The following is a 17,684-nucleotide window of genomic DNA, read 5'->3' as shown; positions in this document are numbered from 1 at the left end:
ATCGACCCAATTTTTCTTGGATGATAGGAGATCTGCTCATGTGACCCTAGCCTAAGATTGCACGGCTATCATGAACCGAGCAGTCCTATGGACACTTGTTCACGATCTTGCAGTGCCAGTGCACCTTACTTCCTGTTGCTTAAGGTACTACCTAACCACAATTTTCTGCGACATAGTACAGAGGGATTAAAGTACTACACCAGGGTCATCCTGGATTGATGACAAGCAGAGCGTAATGTCTGGTGGACATTAAACTGCTATGATCAGTGTTAATATGATTCTTTGAATTTTGCTACAATGAGCAAATCGGTGATGAGCGTTTTGGTATTGGGGTATATACGTAAACATTGATATCCTTACGATCCAATGAGCTGTAGGACCTCTCCTTCCCAATTTATCTGCTTGTGTAAACATGCTGGCAAACACCTGATGAACCAGCAAAACCCTCGTTCATTGGGGCGCTAGATCATTATGCCAGCATAAAAATCAGTTATTGACAGCACACCTCTCCCATGTGACCGGAGGTTCTGATGCCAATAACCTAATGCTGTATGGGGACATAACTCTCGTATTAATAGTTCCCTTCCCATCAATAATTAGCCTGTTTTAGGTAGCCTTAGTAATTAAATGCTGATCAACTTGTATAGTCTATTGGTGCTTGTTAATGGGCCCAAATGGTCACATCTAAATGGACCTTATAGGCTAAGTTTCCTCTATCCTCTCCATTATGTCAGCATTTACACTAGTGGAAACATTCAAAACCCAAGAAAAAAACAAAATGAGCAAATATCCTGCAGTAAATAAACAGCAATAGTGCATGAAAATAATATGGGGTACTTGGTTAGCATATATTAATGATCATAAAAAATGTAAAAGCCATCCCACCACGTCACGGTGACCCTATTTGGTTTTAACCTCTAGTATTAAAACCTTACCATGTGTCTAATGACGTTGTGTGAATAAGGGTTGAGAAGGACCGAGGTGTGGATTAATTGACACCCAGCATTGGGGAGCTCTTTAATTGTAATGTCCAGCTCAAAGAAAAGGGAGGCCACACCCTTACCTGCACTAAATGCAGAAACTGAAACGGCAAGCAAAAACAATGAACTGGAATGCAAGTTGGTGTGCATGCAGCATGTACAGTAAGTACATGTTCACACTGACCACAAGACCCAAGAGTTGGGTTTTGTCTGCTTAGTGGCCAGTGTGAACATGCACTTACATGCTGCATGCACACCAACTTGCATTCAAGTTCATTGTTTATGCTTAATAGTGGAAACATTACCTGAGAGGCAACAACATGATATACCATATTAAAGGGACTTTAGGACATGGACACATTGCTTTCATTCTCTACAGCATTGGATTTGTGAAAGAAAAAAATAACACATCCTAAGGTACATCGTTGCATAATGTAAGTATTCACTTACAAATTAGAGTTACCTAAATGTAGGAACCTGATATGTTCACATCTTTGCTTGAACTGTAAAAAGTGGATTTCCCGCAGGATATAATTTTGTGCAGAAAATCCAGTTTTAGAGCTCAAACAAATTGGACATGACTTCCTGAAAACTCAAAAGATGCTTTTGGAAATTAGTGTTTTATTTAATTTCTTTTGAGTACATTCTTTCCCAATAGACTCCAATGGGGAGTTTAAAAGCCATTGTAAAATTGCAATTGCATTAAAAACACTGCGCATGAAGAGCACATTTAAAAAATAAAATAAATAAATTGCTGTTGCATACATTTGTAACACATCACGAAAAACGCAGCGTTTCCCGCACCCATACGAAGAAGGCCTGATGGTGTATTTGTAAATGCTAATTGTGTGTTTGGAAAGTTTTCGGTTGCCGCCTGGCTAGGGATGACTGGCCTGCTGTGAAGGGCTGTGGCTGCAATGGTTGATGCTGTTGTAGGGATGTCCCTTTGTTATCCAGCAATTAGGCAATCTTGTTCTGCACCCTGTGTGCACTGTGCGGCTGCCTGAGCCTACTCAGTCAGGCTTATAGGAGCAGATGTTGCGGTGGAGTTAAACACACAGCATAATCGTTGTTGGCAATCTTGTCATGTAAATGAGTACACTGATTCTGGCAGATTTGCACACTTTGTGTGGCTGCATGCCAATTCCACGCAACCACGTGTCCCTGCTAGAGAGGTAAACACTGCTTACGCATCTGTATGCCGTCATGCTGCATGTCTAGATAATCTTTGCCGATGATGGTCTATTCTCCTGGAATTGGGACCTCACCGGAGTTGTATGCCCTGCGGGTTTATTATCCCTTCTGACAAGTGCTGGATCTGGTCCAAAAACGTTGTGTGTCTGACTCATTCAGCCTGCCGCTTTTATTTCCTCCTGTACAGTAGCAGCAGATGTTAGACGCTGTATGCTTCGCTCCACAATCCCTATTCTTTTCCTGAGATTATTCAGTGAGTGTGTTTTGTAAAGCTGGTATTTCTTTAATTTGTTAAGCAGGACTAATGGTGGTATCTGTACAAAAGAGTTCTTTCCCATATAGGACTTCAATTTGTCTTTCTATAGATGCAATAAAGCCATGCAGTATGGGCTATGTTCCCTCCATGAGCTTTTGGTGCCTTTTTTGATGCTGCACCTATAATTTAAATTAGGTTACTTGTGTTTTTTTAACATGCTTTTTGTCTTGTCATGCTTTAAATGAAGCTGGTTTGTTCTTGATACTTCTTGTTTTTTCGCTTTGATAAAACTTTATTGCTATACTTGCAGATTACATATGTTTTTTTAATGCAATTCCACTGCAGAAATGCGCTAAAAATACATATGCTTTTTATTTTGCTGCTGATTTTCCGTATCTTAACGTAAGTCTATGGGGAAAATCTATGCTGAAGACTGCGGATTTGGAAAACGCACCACAGATGAGTACGCAGTGCTTAAAAAGCTCAGTGGTCATGAGATTTCTAGAACTCCCATCCACTTTGCTGGAATGGTAAGATGCTGCATTTTTGACCCTAAAAATATGCAGCGTCAAAAAAATGCACGAAAAGCTCATCATGAGAGCATAGTTTTGGGGTGCTTTCGCATTGTGTTCGGGTACCCATTAAGTGGCACCATCTGGGCTTACGTCCGAATCCCCCACATAACAGTATGCAGACTTATATATCCTTTGCAAAAAGGTGGGCACTGCTATGAAATAGTAAATGTTACGGGGTGCTACAGTAACCTGATACAGTTATACAATATAATAAGGAAGAAAAAAAGACTCGGGATATACAACCGTGCACACCCAATATTAGAAAAATGAAGAAGTCTTTATTACATGATTACACACTGACAACACAAGAAAAAATAAAAACAATTAAAAACAGACAAGGCATAGCAATATTCATGGGGGAGGAATAATAGTGTTCCAAAGCAATAAATCCCCCTTAAGCCACAGGTATCATTTTTATTTTTACTATCTCATAATACAATAATGCTTATTGACCAAGCTATGTCGCCCTAGTAAAGGGTAGCACAGCACCACTAGACCAAATATAGGTGATGAACCAGACACTCCCAAGTAATCAGACCATACATCATAATAAATCAAGGAATGAAGGAATGAGTGGGAGTAGTAATCTACTGGAACTAGGGGCCGTATAATATCAGCGTTTATCAAAACATGTCATCCCACCTGATGTACGATGTAGGATCATGAGTAAAGGCCATGTATGGCAAAGCGGGCACTCCTAAGTGGTCAAGGGAAAAGTCAAAAATAATAAAATGACAGTTACCTGTTGGCACCAGAGACCCTACGCGTTACGCTGCTAGCCCGCAGCTTCGTCAGGGGTATGTTGTCAGTGGACACATGTGTATATTAAATAGTCTATCCAATTTAGTGTGATTCCCTTCAGGTGAAAATTAATGCCCTCACTAAGTCTCTCCAGCATCGTGGCGGATCGGACGGTCATTTCCTGTTTCCACAGCGTGCAGCCCACGTGCTGTGGTGTGACACAACCGGAATTGAATAAGACGTCATATCCGGTCGGCGAATCGCCGCCCCTTCCTATCTCTCATGCGTTCCACCCAGACGCTTTGGTGGAACGCAACCGGAGCTAAGTAGAAATCATCATATCCGGTTTTAGGAACCGCCCCCTCAAAGATCGTGCGGGACACAGTCCCCCAAAATAGTCACGATAGGAAAAAGGCCGACATTCCAGGGGAGGACAAAACGCAAAAACATATATGTACCCCCGGAAGTAGCGGTTGGTTTGTCTTATGTTTATGTTTGTATCGCCATGATTGGTCACATTCTTATGCACATTTGGTGACTTTCTGACTTCAATCACATCTTTTATCTTGCTCTTGGCCTGGTCAGGCACTTTCCTTGATCAGGGCTAGCCCTCTTGTCTCTGTACCGGTATATTTTTTGTAGCGGACGCGCTACTTCCGGGGGTACATATATGTTTTTGCGTTTTGTCCTCCCCTGGAATGTCGGCCTTTTTCCTATCGTGACTATTTTGGGGGACTGTGTCCCGCACGATCTTTGAGGGGGCGGTTCCTAAAACCGGATATGATGATTTCTACTTAGCTCCGGTTGCGTTCCACCAAAGCGTCTGGGTGGAACGCATGAGAGATAGGAAGGGGCGGCGATTCGCCGACCGGATATGACGTCTTATTCAATTCCGGTTGTGTCACACCACAGCACGTGGGCTGCACGCTGTGGAAACAGGAAATGACCGTCCGATCCGCCACGATGCTGGAGAGACTTAGTGAGGGCATTAATTTTCACCTGAAGGGAATCACACTAAATTGGATAGACTATTTAATATACACATGTGTCCACTGACAACATACCCCTGACGAAGCTGCGGGCTAGCAGCGTAACGCGTAGGGTCTCTGGTGCCAACAGGTAACGGTCATTTTATTATTTTTGACTTTTCCCTTGACCACTTAGGAGTGCCCGCTTTGCCATACATGGCCTTTACTCATGATCCTACATCGTACATCAGGTGGGATGACATGTTTTGATAAACGCTGATATTATACGGCCCCTAGTTCCAGTAGATTACTACTCCCACTCATTCCTTCATTCCTTGATTTATTATGATGTATGGTCTGATTACTTGGGAGTGTCTGGTTCATCACCTATATTTGGTCTAGTGGTGCTGTGCTACCCTTTACTAGGGCGACATAGCTTGGTCAATAAGCATTATTGCATTATGAGATAGTAAAAATAAAAATGATACCTGTGGCTTAAGGGGGGATTTATTGCTTTGGAACACTATTATTCCTCCCCCATGAATATTGCTATGCCTTGTCTGTTTTTAATTGTTTTTATTTTTTCTTGTGTTGTCAGTGTGTAATCATGTAATAAAGACTTCTTCATTTTTCTAATATTGGGTGTGCACGGTTGTATATCCTGAGTCTTTTTTTCTTCCTTATTATATAGTATGCAGACTTATGTGGCGACGGGGCCATAGACTATAATGGTGCCGGCAGAGCCAACGTGCCGTGCATCATTTACGAGCGTGTACGCCTACAGGAGCCGGACACTCAGACATAGTAGACTGCATCTGAGTTTCCGCCTCCATTAAGCACGTTCGCTCTGATGGCACTATTATAGTTTATGGGCCCCGTCAACGCATACGTTCGCATACCGTTGTACAGGGGGTTTGGACTTTTGCCCCGACGGGACCACCGAGCGGGTGCCTGAACACAACGTGAAGGCGCACTTGGCTGTGCTGTAATCATGTGCAACATTACCACTTGTTGCAAATGTCCCTAAATTGGTTATCTAAAGTGTATGGGCATCTTCAGTCTTAATAAACCTTTCACCCTGAATGTTTGCCGAGACCGTTGTACAACATTTCTGAGAAGTAGGTTCCTGTGAAGCAGATGCATTACTGCCCCAAAACCATTCATTCCTTTGAGTATGTAAGTTCCTGTTCCATTACTGAGGATGAGACTGCAAGAATTGGAGTTACTTTTTAAAACTCATCCGGTAGATTTCACTTATCACTAGTGTTCCTTTCTTTGCCTGTTAACTACATATAGAAAAATTAAAATTTCAAGCACAAACAAATGCAAATGTTTCATTCAATGGCGATTTTAAAAACATCTTAATTGTTGTTTTACCAGCATTAAAAAAAAAAACAAAAGCAATCCATATAAAGTTTTGCAAAAATAAATTGCTATATTAAAGTGAACCTATTATCTGATTCATGCTGCCCAAACTGTGGTGCTAGAAGCACGATTGCAGCCAGTTATATTTTTCTGTTAAACACTCCGACATTTCAGAGAGAATCTACTTTAAAGATCCAGCCACAGATTGGACTATTCCAGCTCTGCCCTAGGCTGGCTCTTTCCAGCACCGCTGCAGGTGATTGATGGGTCTCTCCCATAGCAAGAAACCTGTCAATCACCTCTTGCAGTGCTGGGAAGAGATGTTCATGGGAGGTGCCAGTCTAGTCTTGTTATGGTATTTACCAAAAAAAATAAGGAAGGATTAAAGTCCCAAAAGAAATTATATAATCTAACATAACACCATCAAGGGGCAGCGTGTGAAACGCACGTTGGAGTGTGAGGAGTTTGCGGACGGCACGCACCGCATGAAATTGGGTTCGTTTTCTGCCCTTATTGCGGAGCTTCATGATTACCTACTATTTATTGCACTATATCACTTTAGGTCTTAACTTTTTTGTGCACTGCATTTTATATTTTGACTTGGTACAGTGATTTTCCTCTATCCTTTATCTACAACTTCTCAATGAATTTATTTATATTGTGCACTCATCACTTTAGGCTATTGTGCACTGCACTTTCTATATTATATCTTATCGTGAATGTGCTTTATTTATATATTCTCTGATATGCTGTGTGTGCTGTCTTGCACCTCTTTTTTTATTTACTGTATGTTTTTTTGGATTTTTGTGTGATTGTAATTGTCCTTTGGTGTCCTTAATACAAAATAATTCATAATAGAATTTTTATTTTTAAGCAGTTCTTTTTAGGTATATTAGGCTTGTGGTCCCTGGCTGTACCTTTTTTACCTGGCTGCAATTGTGTTTCCAAAACCACAAATTGGATGATAGGTTCACTAAACTGCAGCAATCATTTGATTCATTGTGCTCCTAACCTTGGTTCTGGAAACACAATTGCAGCCAGATATATTTTTCTGTGTAACGCTGTGGTGTTTCAGAGAACGTATGCTTTAAAGGTACAGCCAGGGATCATAGCAGGAGACTAGACTATCTGGTACTGCCCCTGGACAGCTCTTCCCAGCACTGCTAAAGGTGATTGAGAGGTTTCTTGCTAGGGGCGAGACCCATCAATCACCTGCAGCGGTGCTGGAAAGAGCCAGTCTGGGGTAGAGCTGGATTAGTTTAACCTCTGGCTGGATCTGTAAAGCTGGAGCCCCCAACCTGTGGCTCTGGAGCCATACGTAGCTCACGGGCCCATAGTGTGTGGTTCACGGCTGTCTCCTTAACATGGTGCTAATGCACCAAGCTGTCAAACAGTTATGAAGAGCAAGTTTCCAGACTTTTGTGAGTTCTGCACAGAAGCAGATCTGGATGAGCAAATACTGGCTTTGGTATAGGAGGATACTGCCAGTCAACTGGATGCGATATTGAGGTGCGATCACTTGATGCGAGAATACCGAAGGTGGTAACTCTCTAGATCATACATGTCAAACTCTCTGGCCCGTGGGCCAAATCTGGTTCGCAGGGTGATTTACACTTTGTCTGCAACACCACCACCACCCCAATGTGAGGCTATTAGTCTGTATGGAGAACTATGTGGGTCCCATTATTCGGTATGGAGGCCATTATTCTGTGTGGCGGACTTTGTGGGGCCCATTATTCGGTATGGAGGCCATTATTCTGTGTAGGGCCCATTATACTGGTTGGCCCGCGACTGTCCAAGTTCTTCATTTTGGCTCTTCTGTGGGTTTGTTTGACATCCCTGCTCTAGATGTAATTGTATTGCCTCGGTGTGATTTCAATAGGCTTTGGTTGTCATTATACTGATGATGAGGGCTGTGTGTCTCACTACTGTGGGGGAAGGAGGACCTTGATGTCACTACGAAGAGCACATTGGATGTGGCCCTCTATCAGAGCCGAAATGTGTGTCTCATGGTAAGAAAGGTTAGAGACCACTGCTTTAAAGTATATTTTCTCTGAAACGCTGGAGTGTTTCCCAGAAAACCTGTACCTGGCTGCAATTGTGCTGTCAGGATCTGATTCATGTGGTTTGGGCAACATGAATGAGATCAAGGGTTCCCTTTACATGCAAGAGCCATTATTAAAATTGGTGAAGAAGTTTTTACTCTTATCGGCTGGATGCTTAAAGTTTGTTTCTACTGTTCACGTTTATAAGGAGGGGCTGTCTACGCCGTGGATCAAACAAAGCCTGTGTAATAGGTGAGCTGGTTTTACCCCTGCACCCTAGAGAATTGGGGTGTTGCTGCAGGTAGCTGATGTGTATAACCACGATTGGTTTTAATGTATACGTTATTTCCTATTTGCGTTTGGTTATATTACTTCTAGGTTTTCTGTTAATGTGGAAAGTTTAGTGCTGCTTCTTCAGATTGGTCTGTCCCAGAAACCTAGAATTCTTCAGCCCTATCCTTGCCGTCTCTAGATATGTCTGTTTTATGTCATGAAACCTGTTGTCTTCTCTTGAACCTTTATGTGGCTCAGTTTTCACTCTTCGTATTTCTTTAATAGCTTTATGAGCTGGATGGTGACCCAAAGAGGAAAGAGTTTTTGGATGATTTATTCAGTTTCATGCAAAAGCGAGGTAAGTACAGTGCCCGTGTTAAGGGGGGGGGGGGTGTCTAGTGTTTGATCTAAATGGCCTCACCCACCTGGGAATGCAGCATTCCAACCCCCCACCCATTTTCAGCCCTGAGGGGGGGAATTTGGCTTTATCAACAAAGCAATTAGTGGAATATGCAGGGCTACTGGCAAATGAGAAATGATTTTTTTTTTTTTTCTTTTTTCAACCTCTCCATGGCTTTCTTGACTTGTTTGTGTTCCACATGTTTTTTTTTTTTTTAATAATGTATGTAATTTACTGTAAATATACATCCCAGACAAGGTCAGTGTGTGCGTGTACATAGACGGATGGCTAAGTTTGTAAATAATATATCATTTTCATGCTTGGGCTTCTGATTTCATACACTCTTCCTCTGATTTATACAATATCCTATATCAGTCTGCTGTATTATCACTCATTTTTCATCCTAATATTAGAAAAATGAGTGATAATACAGCTGTTTGCATGAGCCTTTATAATAAAAGGGAGAGGTCTGGTGATCTGTCTCAGACTATAATGGGGTCTGACAAGTTCAGTCGCTGTGTGTGCCCTTTTACTGGTCACCTTGGCACAGCGTATTGTGCCGTTCTGTGGCGGAGGCCTAGAATACAGCTTAATATACATGGTCCTCTTGAGTTCATTGTTCTGCCTCTCTGGTACGATTCGGTTTCTGTAAACTCAACTCTATGGCTGCAAACGTTTTAGGTGCAGAAAATTGTCTAAATTGTTTAGCCCTTTAAAATCTCAAGCATGTGGGCAATTTTACATGTGCAACAAAGTCCTACATCATGCATTATTCCATGCATGTATTTTCTGATTCTTATGTTATACACAAGCTCATGAATTCATGGCTTGTATCGACCTAAAATAACAGGGTACAGGGAATTGATTGGTGTGTGTTTTTTCTGTTTTTTGTTTTTATTTGAGGAGAGTATGAGAAGAACTACATAGAGATTTGACCATGTTCAAAGTAATTGTCATACCCTGTCAAACCAAAGCTAAAGTGATGGAAATTGCTTTGTGAAGCTGATGATCGTTGACTATATAGACTATTGTCATTTATGGAACACTAACTGGGTAAGGCCAGACATCGCTGACACTGGCTGGAAATTATGCTTCTGAAAATTGGTTTCGTTCATCTGAATGGGGTTGTTTTAAGATGAAAAGTTCTTGAGTATTACACAACACAATCTCCATTCACACTTAGTTATAACGCTGCAAGTTTTTATAGAACTACTAACTGTGGTTTGTTTATTAGGGACACCCGTGAACAGAATTCCAATAATGGCCAAGCAGGTTTTAGACTTGTACATGTTGTATGTCTTGGTGACTGAGAAGGGAGGACTGGTGGAAGTCATCAATAAGAAGCTCTGGCGTGAGATCACCAAAGGCCTGAATCTGCCAACATCGATCACCAGTGCAGCCTTTACTCTGCGCACTCAGTAAGTAGTACGTGTTAAAGACCATGATGAATGGCCATTTTACACTGGCAAATGGTTGTATGCTCTGGAACATGTTCCTGTTCCACATGTCCTTCATTGTTCTGATTTGCGAGAATTCAGATAGGAGGACCACCACTGATCATAAACCATATGGGCCGTATTTAAGACCTAGAAATCCTCTCTGAGGTAGTTAATTAGTTATCAAGTCTTCTTTATTTTAAAAATTATGTCCTATATCTGCAATAGTAGGATGCAACTATACTATTCACCTTTTGCAGATACATGAAGTATTTATACCCATATGAATGTGAGAAGAGAGGCCTTAGCAATCCTAATGAACTTCAGGCCGCTATTGACAGTAACCGCCGAGAGGGGCGCAGACAGAGCTTTGGGGGCTCCCTCTTCACATATTCTCCAAGTGGAGCTCCAAATATGCTTTCTTCACCAAAGATTCAGATGCCTGCCATGGTGTTAGCAGGAGCTGCTACCAATGGAAGCCCCCTAACCTCCATGCAGAAGATAAAAAAGGGTAAGTGAGCATGGGAATGTTTTATCCCATCAAGTGTTTTTTAATCTGTAATAATAAGTATAACACTTTTTAAAACAAGATTGTACTTGCCAATTTTTTTTTTTCTTTCCAGAAGAGGACTCTCCATTGTCGTTGACGTTGCCACCACGAATTCCAGTCACATTGACTGGGCACTCTGTGGTGGCAGCTCAAGTGGCTGCACAGGCAGCTGCACTGGAACAGCTCAGAGAAAAACTAGAGTCTGGAGAGCCCCCTGAGAAAAAGTTAGCACTAGGAACTGAAGAGCAACAACGCTTGGTGCAGCGAGCTATCCAGCAAAACCTTTTGGCAATGACCACACAGTTTCCCATGAACATCCGCATTAACAGCCAAGGTAATTTACTATGTAGATTAGGAGGCAGAAACTAAATTGGTTTTAACATAAGAATTGACAGCTATATGATTGTGTACAATGATGGTCAGTTCTAAAGTAAGCCCTTCTGATGGATACCATGGGTTTCAGATTTATCTCCTTATTGAAGATTATTATGGTTTGTGACTTATAGGAGTTATCCTGTGGATAGGTGACAACCTGGAGGGGTCTGACGCTGGGACACACACCAATTGGCAAAATGGGCACTTTTTTTTTTCCTGGTTAAAATAGTGGCATGTTCGACTGCCATTACATTAATTTCTTATGGGGTTGCCTAGTGCTGGGCTTTTTCCATGAGCCTCATAGAAAATGAATGGTGCAGCGGTCAGGCCAGTGCTCTAACAAGGTTCAAAATTCCCAATTCTGCCAATCTGTGTGGGTCCCAGGAGTTGGACCCCGACCGATCAATAAGGTGTTCACCTATCCAGCAAACAATCATTTTAAGAAAACATAACAAATGTTAATTGGCTGCGCTATGTAGGTAGTACATCTTAACATAACTATATTTTCCCTTCACCCAAGACAGCACACCTGAAAGAGGGATCTGCCCACCAAGGATAGGAAACCTACTGAAATAAAAGGGCAGTACCTCTCTCCCCCGCATTAGTTGGTTTCCTGTCCTTGATGGGAACCTTGGCTGGAATTCGGTGAAGAGGAAAGAGAGATTTCTCTTACCCAGCCCTGTCGCGGTGTCCCGAAGGGCAGGCTGCATGCCTGTGGCCTGGCCTTCAGGGTACTGGAAGCGCCCGTTCACTGGTCCAATGGGGGCTCTGATGAATGTGCGGGCATGGGCGGCAGAGACGAAGATGCATGGCATATCTCGGTCCGCTGTGCCGCCCTCTCCTCTCTACACTCCTTGCTGCGGCCTCAGCCGTGCAGCATGCTGGGCCAGCGGTGACTCACTTCCAGTATTGGCGTGCTCCACTGATGTCATGGGCGCAAGGCACGCTAGGAATGGACATGCCCGAATGATGTAAGAGGGAGCACGCCGGAAGAAGATGGCGGCGCCCTAGGTGAAAATGCTGCCCGGGAAGCACGAGGATATAGCACGTCCTGGTTTGGGCAGTTGAGGTTGGGGGATGTTTAGGAGAGGGCCTGGTCAGCTCTCAAGAGAAGTCAAGCGTCAAACTTGAAAGGGCTGTGGAAAGAGTTCTAAAAGGCTTTCTTCTCTTCCTTCTTGGTTGCCATGTCCGGGTCATGTTGGACAACTGTGCTACGGTGGTGTCTATCAATCACCAGGGGGGAACAAGGTCCCACTCCCTAATGGCAGCAAGCCAAATACCAAGGCAGACTTCCTGAGCCGCACCAGGCTGAAACAGGGGGAATGGACTTTGAACTACCAGGTCTTTCAGCAGATAGTCCTCGTATGGGGGTTGCCGGAAATAGACCCATTTACCAACAAGCCTAACAGAAAAGTAAAAACGTTCTGTTCACTAAACCCCAGGGAAAATCCATATGCCCTTCAGATCCCCTGGAGATGAGGATTCTAACAGTCGTGAAAAAGATCAGGGAGGATTAGGTGAGGGATTCTGATTGCTCCAATCTGGCCAAAAAGACCATTGTTTTCCCTTTTTAAGGGAAATGTCAGGGTCCGATCAATGGATGCTGCTGGAGATCCCAGATCTTCTTGCTCAGGGTCCAGTGTTCCACATTCAAGTGAAGAACTTCCATCTAGCAGCGTGGAGTTTGAAAGGTCATTACTGAGTTGGAAACGTTTCTCACCAGGTTTAGTCTCCACCTTGACAAAAAGTAGGAAGCCGATAACAACAAGGATTTATGGCAGGACATGGAAAACATTTCTAGAATTTTCAGGGTGGGCTTTAGGGCAAAATGCTCCAGTGGGTCGCATTCTAGAATTCCTACAGTCAGGGTTTGAGCTAGGATTAGCGACTAGTACACTCAAGGTTCAGGGTAGGTACGTTGTACAACTTTATCTCACTACCAATAAGTGGGTGTCGCGATTCATAAAATCCTGTGATGGGTCCAGGCCAGTCACAATCCCAAGAGTTCCCCCATGGGATCTTAATCTGGTACCAGAGGCATTAACCCTTTAACTACCGCAGATGCGCCTTTTAACGGTGGTCGTTAAGGGTACTTATTCCTCAGCGCTGCCCTTTCACGGCGCTGAGGCATAAAAGTCAATAGCACCGCCCACCGGCAACTATTCCCGCGGGTGTCGGCTGTATCGGCCCCGGCCGGTTTTAGAGCAGATCGGGCAGATTAACCCCTTAAAAGTATATAAATTGTTGCGAAGGGGTCGCAAGACCCCCTTAGTAACAATTGGACCGCTGGTCCTGATGGTTACCATAGTACCCTGAGGTCACCTAAAGGGTGCGGTGGCCTGTGAGATCCAGCTATAACCAGGGTCTCACAGGCAAATTCAGTGGGTCACTGCAGTGTATGAGATCACTGATCAGAAAATATATATACATGTCCCACAGTGAAAAAGTGTGTAGTAAAAAAAAAATTGTATAAAAGAAAACTCCAAACAGTCCCGCCAAAAAAAAAACAAGCCCTAATATGGCTGAAACAGCAAAAAAAAAAAAAAAAAGTTACAGCTCTCAGAATGACTATGCAAAGACAAATTTCATTTCTTTAAAATATTGTTTTTAGTATGTAGCAAAAATAAAATGGCAAAACATAAAGAAAACAATATAAATCTTGTATCTCTGTAATTGTACTGACCAGACAAACAAATCCGTTTTATCACTTTTACCACACTGAACGGTGTAAAAAAACAAAACAACTGAATTGCTGGTTTTTGTTTATTATGAATAAAAAGTGATCAAAAATTACTCTGTTCTGTAATACAGCTCTGTTCGACAAAAAATGAAAAAGTTTACAGCACTGAGAATATGGCAACGAAAAAAACCCTAATTTTTATAAAATAGCATTTTTCCAGCAAAACCTAAAAAAAAAAACAAAAAAAAAACACACTATAAATCTGGTATCCCAATAATTGCACCAAACCAAAAAATAAATTTGCCTCTTCACTTATACCGCACTGTGAACCGCGCAAAATAAAAATAAGGACTATTCTTGTACTGCTGTCTTTGTTCATCCTGCCTCCAAAAAAATTGGAATTGGGCTCGGCTCACTTTTATCCTGCGCTCTCCGCTGAGCGCTTACGTCTGGGTGTAAATTCCCCCAAAACCGCGATTTAGACAACCCCAGACAGAGCCACCCATGGAAGAGGCAGATGGAGTCACTTTGGACTGGTCTCTGTTCTGGCTTTGTCCCAGAATTTTAGGCCTCTTTTTAGCACACAAGTGTGTTTATCCTAGACAAAACTAGCCCCACTCAGGTCACACATGTCACTTGAACTATAGTGGGTCCCACGTTACTGGCAGAACAAAGACTCTGGAAAAGTGATGGCTCCCACCCCCTTAAAAAATCCAGTGAATTCTGCGCTTCCAAATGTCCCCCTCCTTCTGAGCGCCACTGTGCCTAAACAATGGCAAGCGACCACATGTTTGGCATTATTGTAGTGGGGAGAGAGCACTTAACAATTTACAGGATGCGTGTCTCTGGAAGCACAAGCTGGGTACAATGTATGCGGGCGCTGCACTGTATGGCGGCACAAAATATGGGCACTAAACTGGCATATTTGGAATTCTCCAGAAAAAAAGCATGGCGTGGATATTCTAAAATAGTCACTGCAGCCGTACATTAATTCATTGAGAGGTGTTAATTCTACAATGGGGTCACTTTTGGGGTTTTTCTGCTGTTCTGGCACCTTTGGGGTTCCAAAAATGTCAAACTACTCTAACAAAATCTGTGCTCCAAAAGCTAAGTAGCGCTCCTTCCTTCTCAGCCCTAACATATGGTGGTCCGATTTCACCTATTAACCGTTGTGTACTTGACAAATTTGCAGCAAATACAAAAATTACATTTACCACAAAAATGTCCTATTTCCACATTTCAATGTTATAAAATTCTGTGAGGCACCTATAGGTTCAAAATAATCGCTACACCCCTAGATGATGAATTCCTTAGACAGTGAAGTTTCCAATATGAGGTCACCTGGTGGGGGGTTCTGCTGTTCTGGCACCTCAGCTGCTCGGCTAATAGAGTCCACAATCTATTCAAACAGAATCTGCGTTATAAAAGCTTAAACTTTACTGTACAACCACATATACCACATAAGGTATCATGGTCTTCCGTAAAAATTGCATAACAAATTATGGGGTCCATTTTTTCCTATTACCCCTCATGTAAATTATAAATTTTGTACTAAAATAGTAACATAGGTTGAATAAAGACCTAAGTCCATCAAGTTCAACCTTCCTCCCCAAATTGTATTTTAGTGAACAAAAAAATTATTTTTCCACATCTGGAGGTTAAGTTTTGTAAATCACCTGTAGGTTACAAAATAGTCAGTACACTCCTAGATGAATTTCTTGAGGGGTTTAGTTTCCAAAATGGGGTCACTTTGTGGGGGGGTTTCTGTTGTTTTTGCATGTCATGGGCTCTCCAAATGCGAAATGGCACTCACAATCTATCGCAGACAAATGACGCTCTTTCCTTGACCACATATTGGTATAATAGCATTCAGGAGAAATTGCTTAACAAATTATGGGGTCCGTTTTCTCCTATTCATTGTGAAAATTACAAATTTGGGGCCAAAACTACTTTTAATGAAGAAAAATGAAATTTTCAATATGACGACCTAATGTTATTAAATTCTGTGTAGTACATATGGGTTCAAAAAGCTCACTATACCCCTGGATAAAATCCTTGAGGGGTGTAGTTTCCAAAATGGGGTCACTTCTGGGTGGCTTTCCACTGTTTAGGCACATCAGGGGCTCTCCATTTTCTCCTGTTACCCTTGTGAAAATGAGCGCTTTCCCAATGAAAGCAGAGGAGAGGGAAAGCCTGCAGTGGAGGCTGGGCTGTGTGATTTGCGGTGAAACGCTGCCTACAGCCCATCAATCGGGGGAGCGCATCACTGGGTCAGGCCTGGCTGCAGCCAGAACTTGACGTGACCTCAGCGGATGTCTGAGCCAGCTGCAGCCCTGTCACGTGATGCCTGGTGAGCGGTCAGCGATAGTGCCGCTCACAGAGAATAAAGACCACGCAAGGTATTTACAAAATGACTTGTTTCCACAATTTAAATCAATGAGGGCATAGTAGTGGACAACCTCTTAAAGCATGGCAAGGTGAGGATACTTTTTAAGCCGCAATGCTCCTCTGGGAAATATGCAAATTGTCTCTTCAGAGAGAAACAGGACTAGAACTCTAGTGCCACCTATAGGAAGTAACAATCCTAAAAGTCAATATTGACTCTCTAACAAGCCTTTTCACATGACTTAGGATAAGGCTGTGTGCCCACGTAGCGTTTTACAAGCGTTTTTGATGCGGAATTTCCGCAGCGGAAACGCTTGTAAAATGCTTGGTAACCCGCACCCCATGATCCCCAATGGGTTTCCGCAACTTCTATGCACATGCTGCGGATTTTTCCGCAGCGTTTATGCCGCGTTCAAAAATCCGCAGCATGTCATTTAATTTTGCGTTTCCGCAAGCGGAATTGCCTTTGTCCAATGCATAAAAAAACGCAAGGCAATTCCGCATGTGGAAAAACGCGTGATAAACGCGCGAAAAAAGCGCGATAAACGCGTGCGGAATTCCGCATGCGTTTTTCCGGGAGAGGACTTGCATTTATGCAGCAGAAATTTTCTGCTTCATAAATGCAACGTGGGCACATAGCCTAAAAGCCAGAACCAGAATCTCAATTTGCAGAGACTGTGTGTTTTGAGATACTGCCCCTCACTGTCAGTGGAAAGTGTGAGATCTGGTTTGGCTGGGTGAGAGGCATCTGACCGAAATCCGCGGAGAGTGACATGTTAGGCATGTCAAGGTGAGGAGACTTTTAAGCTGCAATGTTCCTCTTACGTGGGTAACAAACTGTTTGTTTGGTCCACTTTATGATGTTACCTCTTACAAAAGTGAGAAATTTGGGGCTAAAGCAACACTTTTGTGAAAAAAAAATGAATGTCCTAAAATTCTGTGTAGTACCTGTGGGTTCAAAATGCTCACTATACACCTAGATAAAATTCTTGAGGGGTGTAGTTTCCATCATCAGTCTCTTTCAGCCAATTGTGTGTTCCAAAATTCTAATATTGCAACTGCCGTTCCGAGCCCTGCCGTTTGTTCAAACAGAACTTTTTGACTACATGTAGGGGAGGGTATTGCCATGCTCGTAAGAGTGAATAACAAACTGTGTGGTCCACTGTTTTGGTGTTTACCTCTTTCAAAAGTGAAAAAACTGGGGCTAAAGCAACAGTAGAGGTGAAATGTAAATTTTTTATTTTTCTTTTTCTCTCCACTTTGCAGTAATTTTAAGTTTCAAAAATGATGCAGATGTAAAGTAGATATATGGGAAATATTAATTATTTTTGTGGTATAACTTTCTGATTTTAAGGGCATAAAAATGTTAAGTTTGAAAATGGCGAAAATTTTCAAAATTATCTTTGTCAATTTTGATATTTTCATAAATATGCGCAAATCAAATAGACCAAAATTTATCAC

At 42.4% G+C, this 17,684-nt stretch overlaps 1 protein-coding gene across 2 annotated transcripts in view; it reads left to right on the top strand.

Annotated features, from left to right (window-relative positions):
• The window catches only part of ARID3A (AT-rich interaction domain 3A), a 63,716-nt gene that overhangs the window by 27,557 nt on the left and 18,475 nt on the right, over positions 1 to 17,684 (top strand). For both annotated transcript variants that reach the window (XM_073685500.1, XM_073685490.1), the window contains exons 4-7: positions 8,683 to 8,755; positions 10,032 to 10,215; positions 10,494 to 10,744; positions 10,857 to 11,117. In XM_073685500.1, coding sequence (XP_073541601.1) covers positions 8,683 to 8,755; positions 10,032 to 10,215; positions 10,494 to 10,744; positions 10,857 to 11,117 — 769 coding nt within the window. The remainder of the gene's footprint in view (positions 1 to 8,682; positions 8,756 to 10,031; positions 10,216 to 10,493; positions 10,745 to 10,856; positions 11,118 to 17,684) is intronic.

The sequence above is a fragment of the Phyllobates terribilis genome, unplaced genomic scaffold (assembly GCF_046119375.1).
Source record: "Phyllobates terribilis strain yellow unplaced genomic scaffold, ASM4611937v1 Scaffold_1__5_contigs__length_1240528914, whole genome shotgun sequence".
NCBI lineage: Eukaryota > Metazoa > Chordata > Amphibia > Anura > Dendrobatidae > Phyllobates > Phyllobates terribilis.
The sequence above is the reverse complement of the archived record's forward strand: the minus strand, read 5'-3'. Positions and strand labels throughout refer to the sequence as shown.